General features: G+C 36.6%; 1 protein-coding gene across 3 annotated transcripts in view; it reads left to right on the top strand.

Annotated features, from left to right (window-relative positions):
* Positions 1-256: 256 nt before the first annotated feature.
* The window catches only part of CFH (complement factor H), a 30265-nt gene continuing 15964 nt past the window's right edge, over positions 257-14557 (top strand). For 2 of the 3 annotated variants that reach the window (XM_057429288.1, XM_057429287.1), the window contains exons 1-7: positions 257-416; positions 4357-4542; positions 5802-5907; positions 7192-7268; positions 8652-8846; positions 10447-10617; positions 14133-14312. In XM_057429288.1, the coding sequence (XP_057285271.1) occupies positions 356-416; positions 4357-4542; positions 5802-5907; positions 7192-7268; positions 8652-8846; positions 10447-10617; positions 14133-14312 (976 nt within the window). In that variant the 5' untranslated portion in view covers positions 257-355. The remainder of the gene's footprint in view (positions 417-4356; positions 4543-5801; positions 5908-7191; positions 7269-8651; positions 8847-10446; positions 10618-14132; positions 14313-14557) is intronic. The other variant, XM_057429289.1, reaches the window with a different exon arrangement.

Genomic DNA, 14557 nt, shown 5'->3' with positions numbered 1-14557 from the left:
ATACCAAGAGAAATGAGCTCATCTGAGGATGGAATGGATTAATCTGGAAAAAAAAATGAGGAAAGATGTCAAACCAAGCAGAGCAGAGGGAAGGACTGTGTCACCCAAAACTGCGCTTTAAGCATTTGTTTATTTATTCATTTGCAAAGTTTGGAGAAGGAGGGGGAAAAAAAAAAAAAGAAACATTTGTATGTTGCAAGAGGATTAGGGGAAGTGACTGCTGAAACCGGAGTATAAATGCTCTGCAAGGTCAGTCCCTGGAACAGTTAGTGAGGAAAATGATTGGAAATAACACAAAGTAATTAAAACAAGTAGGCTAAGATACTAAAACTGTTTGAGTTTCTGACTCTCTAGGATGTCGTTCCTGGGCTACACAGCTCTGGTCTTATGCTGGATATATTGTACTGCAGAAAGAGGTAAGCTTTAATGTGGCAGAATAAAACTCAACCCTTTCTTAAAGTGTACATGAAGATGGTAACTAAATATGTAAATAAAATGTCTGCATTGTAGCTATTTAATGAACTGCTGACTACAATAATTGAGATATTTTCTGGCAGTATTTAGCACCTTTAGTACTTCGTATCCTGTGATAGGCGTTATTTCACCTATTTTTTATTTTGATAACTACTGTTGTTAGTAATTTGTTGCACAACTTTTTAATGGTTGCAATCCTTATAAACTAGAGGAAGACAACTCATTTATTATTAATTATGCTCCTTAATTTTAACATCTAAACCCTGTAAAGAGCTGGTAGATCAAAATAGAAAATATTCAATAAAAAAGCATTTCTTTCTGCCTAGAAGAATCTGTAAAATCATCTCAGAAAGAGGAATAATTGCAAAATTGACTGAAAAGCTTACAAAATATCTGTTGACTGACAGACTAGTTTGAATCCATTAAATGAGATAGATAAATGTATACAGGTATGCTTTCATTTGTGTTTAAAGAGTTAGCAAGTATTCTGGGATCCTTTTCAGAGGCCTCTGGTATTTTCTGTTTCTCTGTTCAATTTATTTTTTCTTGATGCTGTGCTTATATTGTTTAATGTATGTTTAGAAATGATTCTTTTTTTCTTTGCCTTCTATCTGGGTTTCTGCACATATCCTGTTGGGGGAAGGATGTTTTGTGGTTTTGAGCTGGTTTTGAGCTAGTTTTGAGCTACTGTGTCTTTGCTTGGTTCAGGTTGTTTTTAATTTTAGGTGAGGTTGATGAAGACCTTATTAATCAAAGCAATCTGATTGATTTTACTTTGAAAAACTGAAAAATCAGGACATTACTGAAATGTATCATGTTTTTTATGTATGCTTATAATAAATACTGTTCCAAAGCAACTAACAAAGTCTAATTTCTTTGGAAAAATGTCCAGTAAAGTCCTGAAATTTGAAATGAAAGTTTGCCTGAATTTGCACTTCCTTTTCACAGTGCTTCCTTTAGATCAGGGAGATTGCAAAGGAATGTGAATGTAGCAATATTTGATTTATCCAAGACAAGTATTACCAGGGTTCTTAGTTTAAGCGTTATGTTGAATGTCTACGTGAGTTGTTCAAGAGCTGGGTTTTTGCATAAGAGTTGAAAAATACTTCTACCTGAATTCATAGTTTGTGCATGACATTATGGAAGTTGCTACCAGCACAATGACAGCAAGAAAGCAGCTTGAGCTATAGCTATTTCTCACTGGCTTCAAGTCACATATTAATAGTAATTGATTAATTCCAGCTCTCCTGGTCTCTCACTAAAGGATTTGAAGGTATGCGTTTGGTGCAAGATTTCTAATATAAAAATACAACCCTTCCAGTTTTGGTGAGTGCACATGGCAAAGTGTGTGATGTAATTAATACAGTTTAGAAGTACATCCCATCAGCAGATTTTTCCTTTTCAAGCTACTTAGAAACTGCTTTAAAAAAAGAGTAATTAGCTGTAGTCAGAAATGTATGTACACACTGTAACACCTGATGGTAACATGGTTTGATATGGTTTGACACCAGGGCAGGGGTGGTAAGGAACAATCTGAGAGTTGAAATTAAACTCAGAAAGAAGCATGTCTGAGTAATGATGAAGAGACTAAGGCAATTAATTTTCACACCTTTTTTTTCTTCCTATGTGAAAAAGGAGTTAGAAGGCACCATTCTGCACAACAGATAATAAAAATATGATAAAACTCAGAAGTGAAGAATAGAGCAGAGAAGCTCTCCTTGTACTAAACAGCTTCATTTTTAAATCACATAAGAGCGTGCTTTCTCACCTTGCAAACTGAAAGCACAAATTGTAAAGAGAGTTCTGGTGAAAAATACGTAGAATTGGAAAACTTCCTTTCTCACTATTACTGTGAAAAAACTGTGTGCTTTTTTTTTTTTTTTAAGTAAACTAACTATTTTTGACACATTTGAAAGGCAGAACTAGCTAGAGTAGTAGTCCTGTTCAGTTCACTCATTAGAAGGTGAGCGAGTCTTAACCCTGCTAAGGCAGAACTCCATCCTGCCTTTTTCGATAGTATAGCAGTACCCTCTAGTGAACAGGACCTATAATTTTTACTTAGATGTAATTCTTAGGAGGGAGAGTAGTTATTAAAGTAGTTGGAAAGAACCTGAATGTGAGAGCATACTCTTCTGTTAACACCTCAACAGTATCATCAAAGCTTGTCTGCTTCTTATGGCTACTTAAGACAGCCGAAATAAAGTTATTGGATCTCACAATTAGCACTCTTTATATTTTTCCAAAAGGCCGTAACTGCAGAACACTTAAAATTCTGCAGCTTTTTTTCTTGATCTTTAAACAATTTTCTAAAAATGTGCCTCTAATGTGGTAGGTATTTTGCTGACTGAAATAACAACAGTGAGTGTTCAAGGGGATGTCTTTGCACAACTAAAGTAAAATCCACATCCACACTTCAATGCGGAAGAATAACTCTTTAATCTGCTCACATTGTATTAGAAATCACAGCTCCTTAATCTGGTTGTGATTTCCACAGTTTAGATCAGCAGGCCATAACTCCACATCCCTTGCATGAGCAAAGATCCTAAATATTTTTTCTGTAGTCCCACTTTGAGGCAGCATCCAAACAATCCATAGGAAAGCTTCAGTGAGAGTATTGCTGCTCTCTCAAACTCTGGCTTTACAACAAAACTGGTGAGAGGACTTCTGTGCCAGCTTTCTACTGTGCGATGAATTTACTCACTAAGAAATATCCTTCCCTGGTCGATTATTTTTTTTCTATATAGTGGTTTCATTTCTTTTCCAGGGCTGCATTTCTCAGAGATTCTTTCATTTATTCTTGATGAATTCTCATCGTTCATGTTCAGATGTAAAACAAACTTCACTATATCTGATTCGCTAGACTGTCAAGACTCTATTATTCTGGGTAAAGCTTCAGTCTGTAAAATAAGTGCATTTCAGTCACTCGAGCACAGAGAATTAGTCGCTGAAATTAGGTTAACTATTATAAATAAAACAATAAAATAATGTTTCTTACTAAAGATCATTTAGTCTTTCATTAACGGCTTCCCAACATTTATTTCTTTCCCCCTTAGTTTGTTTTTTCTCATCCTCAAGCTGTTGAGGTACTTCTTAATAAAATTAATTCAAGCTTATTTCTTGTAACTCATATGGACTTGGCTGTACATTTCATGGACACTGAAGAAGTCCCAGGAAAGTGCTTTTGGGGAAGGACTGTATAGTACTGGACTAATGAGAAATATCGGACAACAACATCCCCCTCCCAAACTGAGTCAAAATGTTTTGAAGCTAACGAAGGTCAAAGTGAATACCCAGAATTAATCGCATTGTGCATTAAGTAACTCATGGACAGGAGGAAATAAGTTTCAGAATATCAGGTGGTCTCAGCTTAGAAAGAAAACGAAGGCATCTAAAACTGAGGGGGGCTTTGGCAGACCTTGATCAAATGACACATGGAGTTAATGTCAGTAAGGATGGTGATGGCTGCAGAAGAAAATAGAAACTTGAAAGGAATCTACAGAGTGCATAGAATTGTTCCCTGTAGCAATAGAAGGACAGGCACAGGGACTCCTGCAGATGGAAGCGTAAAGGGTGTCTGTGGTTATAACCAGGGTAGTAATCTCATCTCAGTCTTTGTCACTAAAATCTATTTTATGAATTAAGACTTTCCCATGTGGTTTCTTGGTACTTGCTTGACTATTTTTATGTCCTTCTAAATGTGTCTTCATATTCCTACAATATATGGATTCTTGGCAGTTTCTTCTTTTGTGAGATTAAGTAGAAAACATGCTCATTTGATCACAAATGTCCCCAGGATTTCTTGCTACATTTTCTATTGTAAAATTATTTTAGTGTTTATAGTATGTGCTTCAGTCACCAATGTTTTCTGTTTACAATTTTTAGCTTGCAATGAACCCCCACCTAGGAGGATTAAAGAAGTGCCTACTGAAAGGTGGGACAAGCCTCCCTATCCACATGGCACTAAAGTAACATACAGATGTCGGCCTGGATATATAAAACTTGGACGAATTGTATTTGAGTGTGGTGATGGAGAATGGAAGCAACTCCCACCAGCGACAGAATGCAGAAGTCAGTATTTATGCAAAATACACGCAACCATTTGACTTGACATTTCACATTCCTTGCCAGTGTTGTCAATATGAAATTGCCATTGTATCCTTGGCTGTAACTAACTTATTTCAGCATCCTTTAAAATATCGTCTGGAAAAATATGTATGCATAAGGAAACATTTTTGGAAATTTCTTTTCTTCAGATCAAAAGATTATAATTTTCTTTCTTTACTGATTTATGTTGCTATTAGGTTGGGTTATGAAGTTATTAGGAGCTTGCTTCCAAAATTTCTGAAAAGGTCTAATGCAGATGAAATTTACAGTCTAAGCAGAATAAAGCACTCACCTAGCTTCTGAATGCAAGTCAAGAGCCAGCATTGCCTTCTTTCCAGTTCATTCAAGTAGTTCCATGAAAGATATAATTTCTTGAATTTAAAATTATTTTTCCCTTCCTTTTCTTTTAATCTGTGAAGAAAAAATTCATCATTAGTAAGATAGCTGTTATTTATTACCTCTAATATACTATGTGAAAAGTTTAAAAGTATCTCACACCCTCATACAGAATTCACTAGTGAAGAAAAGTTTATTATTGTTAGTCAGCAGATACTTCTTTTCTGTAATGTTAGTTTTACACACAAAGAAGTTTTAGACTCATGAGGTTTTTTTCCTTGCATGTCTGACATACAAAATGTGTACTAGTAGAATATAGTGTTTGAGTTGATAATATAAATTTAAGTCCCAGGTTTCATTCAAATGGAGACAGATACAAATCATGAGTAAAAATAAATTCATGAAGTTCTTACTTAGTTTCCTTTAGATCTTCTCAGTTTTATATGTAGTTGTATACCAGCCATTCAACAAGGATCTTTCAAATTATACTAAATTTGGGGTTGCTTTTAGTAATACTTCTTAGTAAATACCGCCACCAAGTGAACAGATGGTGACACTGGCAAGGTGCAGGTTGAAGGAGAAAAGGGATGGTGTGCCACAGATTAAGTGATCGTGTTCCCCTTTCAAGATAAACCACACTAGACAGCGACACTGATCATGAGGTTGTCGGTTTTCTCTGAATCACACTGGAGCAGGGTTAGAATCTATGCAAACACCTCTTTCTTGATGTTTGAAAGGCTCGTACTCAATAGTAATTACTAGGAAAGTGCTGTATTTCACACTTTCACATTCCTACATATGGTGTAAGTAATTTCTTTTTCTTCTGCTGCTTCTGTTTGCTTGTTGTCATTGTTGTTGGTTTTGGTTTGGTTTGGTTTTTTTACCAGATAAACCCTGTGGACATCCTGGAGATACTGAGTTTGGTTCCTTTGAACTTACCAGTGGAAGTGAATTCGTATTTGGTGCCAGAGTGGAGTACAGATGTAATGATGGGTAATATTTATTTAACTTAATATATGAGAGTTAATAGAAGATGTTAATTATAGTCTCAGTTATAGAATTGTTGTCTGTAATGCAGCTGCAACTTAATATTAATGCTTGATTATTGTTTAAATTTCTGCAATTACGGTGATGCTAAATAAAACTCATTCTCATGTCTGGTGCTATTGGAGTAACTGACCTCATGCACCTGAAGCTGTCACCCAAAGTGTCTAAAGTATCTAAGGCTGTAGCTAACTTGAAATCATGGCTGGCTGAGCAGAAAACAAAAATAGTGATCTCTCTGTAAGGCTGCCTCATGTCGGCACCAGCCAGTTCAGACGGAAATGCAGCTTTGTGTGCTGGAAGCAGTGCTTTCAGTAGGCAGTCTTGATGCAGTTATGTTAGCAAAGACATTAGTCTCATATTTAGAACCACAACTCATCAGTCCTGCTTAAATGATTTTATTTTCTTTTTACTTTGAAGTAGAATGCATTGTAAAACATGTTTGAAGGAAGACATTTCTGTAGACTCACTAATGTCTTCCCTGACTGGTTCCTCCTTTATTCATCTTCTCCAATGAAAACTGCAGTAAGGCAAATACATAGTATAGTGCTTAGTTAAGGATGCCTGGGACTGGATTTTTAATTCGTGAAATGTAAACCAGCTATGGCAGTTTAACTTTGCTTTTGTAGTCTTTGCATTTCTGAAATCTAGTCAGAATTCAACAGAAAAAATTCCAAAATCAATAGTCTCCTTAATCCCAATATTTCAGCCCGTTCTTCACCGACCTTTCTGACTAACAGTGCTTCCTCTAGCTACAGTTCAGACAAGGCAGAAGCCACAGCATTGTGGCCATGTTGCCCTCAAACCTAAAATAGTACTAGGTTATCAAAGCATGAGATGCGTATGGTTCGGATTAAGTCCTATTTTGATGCTATCTCATGGTTTTCAGTCATACTAGAGCACAAACAACAGGAGTTTTACTCTGCTTGCCATTGATCATGTAAATTATCCCTAGGTTATTTGTTCTGTAGCCAAAGCTTGCTATCTCTGTAGTGAAGAAGCCATTATACTGATTACTTCTTACTTCCAGATTATTTTTTTATTATTACTTTTTGCCATAAGCAATTAAAATAAGGAAAATAAGGAAGGGGCCAGCTGAAAAACTTCTCAGTTTTGGTTAATCTGTGCTAGAGCATATGAAACCTACATCGTTTGCTTCAAAACCAGCAGCACTGCTGTTCCTGTCACATAAAGAGACTGTATTTTAGCATTGTTTACTTTTTATTCGGTAAGATACTGGATGCTCAGCCAGAGAAATTACCGTGAGTGTCAGGCAGATGGATGGAGCAATGACATCCCTCACTGTGAAGGTAAATGAAGTTTGACATTTAGTTCTTTAGCAAGCTGTCTTTTTATCTATCTGATACTGTCTAGAACTAGTCTGTGATCTCTCTACTAGTATTAATTCACATATGTTTAAATTCAAGTTGTACAGCAATGAAACTTACAATTACTGCTCGGCCATTTTAGTCCAATAACCACTCGAGATTTTATTGAAAAGCATTCACAAAATAGACTCTTTTCACCCCAGACTGCCTTAAAGCTCAGCCTCATCTAAAGGCCCTGATGGAGTAGATGCCTGCAGAACATGGTTACAAAAGACAATTGAGATGAGGCATTTTGGATGTATGTGAAAGGATGTGTGTTTTTACCTAGCTTTCTCCTCCACCTCTGCGAATATCCTAGCCATTAGGATTTTATTGTAAGTTCTCCCTATTAGCATACTGTGGAAGAACTTCACTAAATAAGAATGGATAGTCTGTGTTTTCACGTTTCCTTGGTCTCAGGTACTCCATGTTTAGTTTAGTAGATTTTGAATCTCCTCAGTTTTAGGCATGCAGGTCTCTGTCTGCGCGGTGCAGAGCAATGATTTCCAACATTTTCTGTCACGTGTCACCAAGAAACTGCAATTTCAAAGTCCTCATAAGATTTTTCTTTCATGATTGAGGAGTTTGTATAATGTCCTAATCGTGAGGAAAGTAGAAGATAAAATGTGAGCTCACAGAAAAGGTTCATAGACTTATAAGATGGCAAATGCTGTCACAAGGTGTTAAGCTCTGGTAGACAAAAAGCAGCCACTTGCTCAGTGATATCCATGTGAGCATTTAAGAATGAGATTTGGTAGACATTTCCCTCTTAATAAAAAATATCTAATGACATGTTAATTCTTCCTTTTTCTGCAGCTACAAAATTAGGAGATGATAAGAGGTCTAAGTTCATGGCTGATATTGTGTTTATTTACTTTGGTAATATAATGTCCTGATAATATATAATTGTTTTGGTAATATGATTGTTCTGTTAAATTAACCTATTTTGACAAAGTGGCCCTAAATGTCAGTCAAGGCTTACCTAACTATCCATAGAATTCATAGGATAATTTAGATTGCATAAAACCTTAGGAGGTCACCTAGTTCATTGGGTGCTGTCTTTAACCTTCAAGGGCAGAGATGAGGATCGATGAGATCCTGTCTGCAAGCTTCCTCCTGTGACAGTCTTTTTCCTTAGGGTTTTGTACTGTATGTGTTGCAAATAGCATCTGAATACTTAACAAGAGTGTATATTTCTAAAATGTGTAAGGAAATTACAGTGAGTTTTCTGTATTTTAACTTCTTTGTCTGACAAATTATTTTATAGAATAGACCTCAAAATGGCTGGGCTTTTTTACTTTTGTTTCACTTTGTTTTATTTTCCAGTGGCAAAGTGTTTACCTGTACAATCACCAGAAAATGGAAGAATAATTACAACTGGTGCATTTGAGCTTGGCCAAGAATATTCCTTTGGCCAGGTTGTAAAATTTGAATGTAATGCAAAATACAGGCTTGTTGGATCTAAAGAAATCATTTGCTCTTCTAATGGAAAATGGAATAGTGATGTGCCTCAGTGCCAAGGTAAATAAGACACTATTTATTATCTGTAATTAAGAGGCTTTGTTCTCACAGATTTGTAAGGATTGGTTACTATATGGGAAACTACAAAGCTTTCACTTTATTTTACAGCAATTAAGCCTTGCTTGGCTGTAAACAATCTCCACTGCATATGTGCAGTAGAAGTAGGATAAGAAAGAGAAATTAGAGAATATTGGATGCTAATATATTCATAGTGGACCATCTGTTTGTTCCACATTTTCACTACAAGCTGTATGTTTTGCCAGGCTGCAGGTTCTTTGAAAATAGCTTTGGTATGTCTACATAAGAGTCAATCACTTCAGTGTTGATTTAACCAAAGTAATCACAAACAATTTGAATCTATGTGAACCAACTTTAAAAAGTGAGTATGGTTTTCATTCACCCATATAAAATACAAAGAAATCATGACGGATTTTGTTTTCCTTCAGACTAGTCCCTTTTGGGAAGTTAGAAGGTTAACTCATGTTTAGTTTTAATGGAACCACAGAATACGGCAGGTTGGAGGACCCCTGAAGGTCCCACAAAGCAATTACCTAGGGCAAGTTGCTCAAGACCATGTCCAGTCAGCTTTTGAACATGTCCAAGGATGGAGACTCCACAGCCTCTCTTGGGTAACCCATTCCAATGTTTGACCACTGTTAAGTAAAACTGTTTTTTCTTACATTTAAGTAGCATTTCCTGTACTGTAATTTCTGCCCACTGCTTCTCATCTTGTCACTGGGTGCCAATTACTTCATCATCTTTACTTCTGCCTGCCGCGCCACAGGCAGGAATTAACACATGTAAATAAGATCCTCCCTCCTCCTCAAGCTCTCTTCTCTAGACTCTAAGTTGTGTGAGATTGGATTGTCAATATTTAAGAATGAATCCTAGGAAGCTAATGGTAACAAAGACTTAAATATTCAGTCCATCAAGTTTCTTAAACTATTTGTAAGTTATCTAATTGGGAAGCATGTGTTTAGAAGAGCAGAGTACACGTCAGGATGTCAGATACGTGTATGGTTTGTTCCCACTTTCAGTGCTTCATTTTGCTGCTTTGAAACCCCCATTTATTGGAATTTGAATAGCATAAAGTGGGAATAAACACAATTGTTAGTAACTTTTGCAGAATATAGTTAAATTCTTTCTTCATATTAATGCCATGATTTAACTGATCGTCAACTGGCTATGAGAGAGCTTTAGATTTGCTGGAAATTACAAGGAAATGAAATAATCTGAAAAAATGAAATTCCTAAATTTCAGCAGCCTAGTTACTTAGTTCAGAATGTCCCCTGCCTTATATACTGATTCTGAGATCCATTAAAATCCAAAGCAAAGCCTTGAAATCTGATTCACAAGCCAATTTGCTATTGATGCTGTGCTGTGCCACACTTTCTACCCGGCACCCACAGTCAGGTCACTGAAGAGTTTTCAAATAAGATTCAAACAGTTTCCAAATGCAAATGTTTTTTTTTGGAGTTAAATGAAAAAAAGAAAAAAAAAAAAACAAACCAAACAAACCTTAATTTTATTTCCATAGGGATTTATTCTTATTAAATAAAAGCAAACAAAAATATATGGATATTGTCTTTCTCAACTTCAGAAATTATCTGTGATGTGCCAAAAATTCCGCATGGATATGTACGATCTCCAAAGGCATCTTACAAGGAAACTGAACAACTACAGTTTGCCTGTGATAAAGGATACAGATATGGTGAAAGAGCAGATGCACGATGTACAGCAGCAGGATGGAATCCAACCCCCTATTGCACTGGTATACCTTACCTAAAGTTATTTATTTGGCACATTTTTTGTGTTTGGAAGTAATTTCAGAGATTAGTAATGACAAAAGTTAGTTTATTCATTAAAGAAGAAATCCGTCCACATCTGACCAATATCCCATGAAGATCTGGAAGGATTGTTAAGTGCTAAAGAGACCAAACAACTAGATAAAGAGTTTTTCATGAAAAGCAGTAGCAAAACCAGTTAATTTGGTCTTTTTTTTACTTGTGTGTAGTTAAATAGGTCCAAAAAGCAACAATTGTGCCAGTATACTGCATAAATGAGACTAATGCTAAAGTACTTCATGCAGCATTAATAGCTGTTGTTGTTTTAATTTTTTTTTTATATGATTCAGAATTAGTGGGAAGAATACAGGAAGAAAAATCCTAATTTGAAAAATTAGGAAGGAAAAAGCTGAATGTCTTTGCCTTCTACAAAAAGTGATTGAAAACCTTTTATCCAAGGAGTAGAAAAATCCAATACTAAAAAGCATAATTAAGCAAACAGGAAAAAATAGGTGTTAATACCAGAGAAATCCAAACTACAGAGGGAATCTGAAATCTTTAGTGGCATGGGAAAATTAACACTTGAAACCAACTTCTTAGAGAAGTGGTGTGAGTTTTAAAGTCCTATTGTCTTCATATACAGTCTCAACGTTTTTAAAGTGTGTGTAACATGAACAAGACTGGTACAAATCAGTGTACCAAATGGTGCTCTATGTTGGAAGACTAGTTAAAGAATTGTCGTTCAATACCATATGAATTGCAGCAGTATGAATAAAATCAGGTGTCCTGGTTTCAGCTGTAACAGTAATTTTTTTTCCTTCCTATTAGCTGGTGCAGTGCTGTGTTTTGGCTTTAGTCTGAGAACAATGCTGATAATACACCCATGTTTTAGTTGTTGCTAAGTAGCATTTACAGTAATCAAGGACTTTTCAGCCTCTCATGCTCAGCCAGTGAGGAGGGGCACAAGAAGACTGGAAGAAGCAGAGGCAGGACACCTAACTCAAAGTAGCTAAAGGGATATTCCGTACCACAGCATATCATGCCCAGAAGGATAGATCCCTGCTCGGGTTGGTCTGGATGTCAGTCAGCAGGTGATGAGCAGTTGTATTATGCATCACTGCTGTTTATTGAGGGTTTTTTTCCTTTCCCTTTTTAGTTTTATATCCTCTTGCTCTGTTATTTCCCTTATCATTATTGTAGTACTACTTTTGTATTATACTTTATGTATTGGACTGTTCTTATCTCAGCCCATGGGGTTTACATTCTTTCAGTTCTCCTCACCATCCCATCCAGAGGGGGGAAGTTGGCCGGGGGGGCTGCATGGTGCTGAGTTACCAGCTGGGCTTAAACCACACTGTGGAAAAATAATAGTCTTAGCTTGATGACGTACTTCTGAATGAGCACTCAGCATCTCACCCTGTATGAACAAATGGAAGTTTTTTTGAGCTACTGAACTGGCCTCCGCATTTTGTCTGAGTGTCCTGATGAGTCTTACTGTAGTGTGAGCAGACTGAGCACCTGGCTGCTAGTTATTATATCCATTCTTTACATTTCCAAAGTACTAGCTCTGATCAACTAGTTGTAACCAAAGAACAGTTCAGAAATGATCCCTATTTCACTGATGGAGCTTCAGTAAGAAATTGTTAGTGTATGGTGCAACCTCTCAGAAATGACAAGAAATTACAAAAGTATCCTTCAAATTATCTTTCAAATGAAAATCCTGGCTTAAGTTTATAAACTGCCTTTCCAGAGTTGTTCAGAAATAGTAAGATAGTGTAGAAGGAATACTCTGAAGTTGACATGGCCATTTCCATAGGAGTTCAAGCAAATGTGAAGCAGCCCAATTTCAGAACATAAGTACTCCACTGATGACCATAAGTGCATAAGCTAAAAATTACATTGGAGTTGTAGTGCTAAATTGTACATAAAGCTGAAAACTTTCTACACAGCCGTTATGTCAAGATCTGCGTACAATATAATAATTCATTAACCCTAAGAACCATGGACACAAAATGATGTATAAATGGAGACCAAAGTAACACAGTATGCATAAATCCTGCCACTGTCCATCACTGAAGACAGCAATTTGTTTAGTGTCATCAGAACTGCAGTTGCACAACCACATTATCCATGGTGTTGAAACTTCCCATCAGAAATTGGCTGAGAATCTCTACAAATTAATATATTTACAAAGCTGAAACTCCTTCTTGCTTTCTAACTCCCAAATGCCTTCTGAGCACTTACTCGTTTAAGATGATAAATCCAGAATTTCTGAAGCTAGTCCTGTTGGGCATCATCCCTCTGGCTTATGGATCTTTCTTTAGTTTCATTCAACTACAGAACTTATAGACTAAGACTATATTAAAATCTCTCTCCAAATCCCACAAAGAGAAATGTTGTGTCCCAGTTGAAAAAATTTGATGTAAATTTGGTGGAAATCAGTTGTGGCTTGAATTCTCTTCAAGGAATTGCCAAATGTTTGAAACTGGAAAAAAAATGTTGGCAACAGGGCAACATTGTAGGCTGCTGTGTGCCACCCACCTTCCTGGGACCTCTTCCAGGAAGACTCCTTTAGAAATATAAAGTAGTCATAGTGCCTACTCAGTTCTTGACCTTTCTGCATCAAGATTAGCAATTATATTAATTAATATGCATTGCCTACAATTTAGCAACATGCTGCTCTTCAGAAATAAAACATTCTCCCAGGCACTGATACGCTGGGCAAAGATACTTGGGGCATATTCAGACACTGGTTCTGGATCCTACCGGACTTATCGCTGAACCTAGATGATTCAGCAGTACATGAATACAGCTGATTCACTCACCTTCACTCCACAGCAAGACCAAGCTGTAGTTACTTTATAGTCATTCCTCCCCAGCCCTGAGTGTGTTAGTGGTATTTTTGAAGCTCTGGTTTATAAATAATATGCTTTCTTGGCTTCTCCAAGCATAAAGATACCATGGGCTTTTTACAACAGCATTCCCATGTTTTCTCAGTTGTCAAAACACTTCCATTGTCAGTGCAAGACCCTAATCTTAATCACACACTCTTTGAAGGATCAGTTCCTAATTTAGAAGTACAGTTATTTCTCCATTTATAACCTGTCAATGAACCTGTCCTCCTTTGGGACAGTGTTCATTAACCAGCCCTGGAGAGCTGTGAGTGAGCCCAGCATAGGTCATTTTGAGCTCCAGCTGAAAAACGACCTTCTGGAAAAGATGAATCAAATTCAGTTTGATCACTTCTAGTTCTTGCTCGAGCCATTCTCTTTGCAGTTTAGTCTTCTAATTAGCACTACGTTGGTAACAGCTGTCAGTCTTCTCTTACAGCACTGTATGTTTCTAAGAGTGGGAGAGAAATGTAACCTTTTTTTTTCCCTAAGAAACATCTTTTTAACAATTTTATGCAGTTATGGTCAATATACTATGCAAATAAGAACTTATGCAGTAAGTATAAACATGTTCTTCAAATTAGCAACCACTTTTTTCTCTTTTTATTTAGAGATTATATGCTCTCCCCCAAGAATTCCAAATGGGGACTTTAGACCTCAAGGAGACAACTACAGAGAAGGTGATATAATCACAATACAGTGTAATCCCGGATATCATTTTAAAACATTGACTGGCAGAAGCACAGCTGAATGCACCAAGAATGGCTGGGTGCCTGATCCAGGCTGTGTCCGTAAGTAGCTCTCATGAACAAAGACTCAATGTGTAGCATTGTTGGAAATACTTCAGTAAAAAGGAGGTCAAGAGAAAAACTGAAGAAGCATGAGAAACGAGCTGCTTATTCATTGTGCTTCTTTGTGATGTAAAGCTTCATTTGGTGGTGGAAAAATCATCTGCAGAAACAAGGGTATAATCTACACTTACATTATGTTATAAACACAGGTATTATCTATTACTGCATTTGTAAAGTATGTGTTA

Source organism: Pezoporus wallicus, unplaced genomic scaffold (genome assembly GCF_028554395.1).
Source record: "Pezoporus wallicus isolate ANWC-B61680 ecotype Strahan unplaced genomic scaffold, APGP_CSIRO_Pwel_v1 contig_593, whole genome shotgun sequence".
In the NCBI taxonomy this organism is placed as follows: Eukaryota; Metazoa; Chordata; class Aves; order Psittaciformes; family Psittacidae; genus Pezoporus; species Pezoporus wallicus.
The sequence above is the reverse complement of the archived record's forward strand: the minus strand, read 5'-3'. Positions and strand labels throughout refer to the sequence as shown.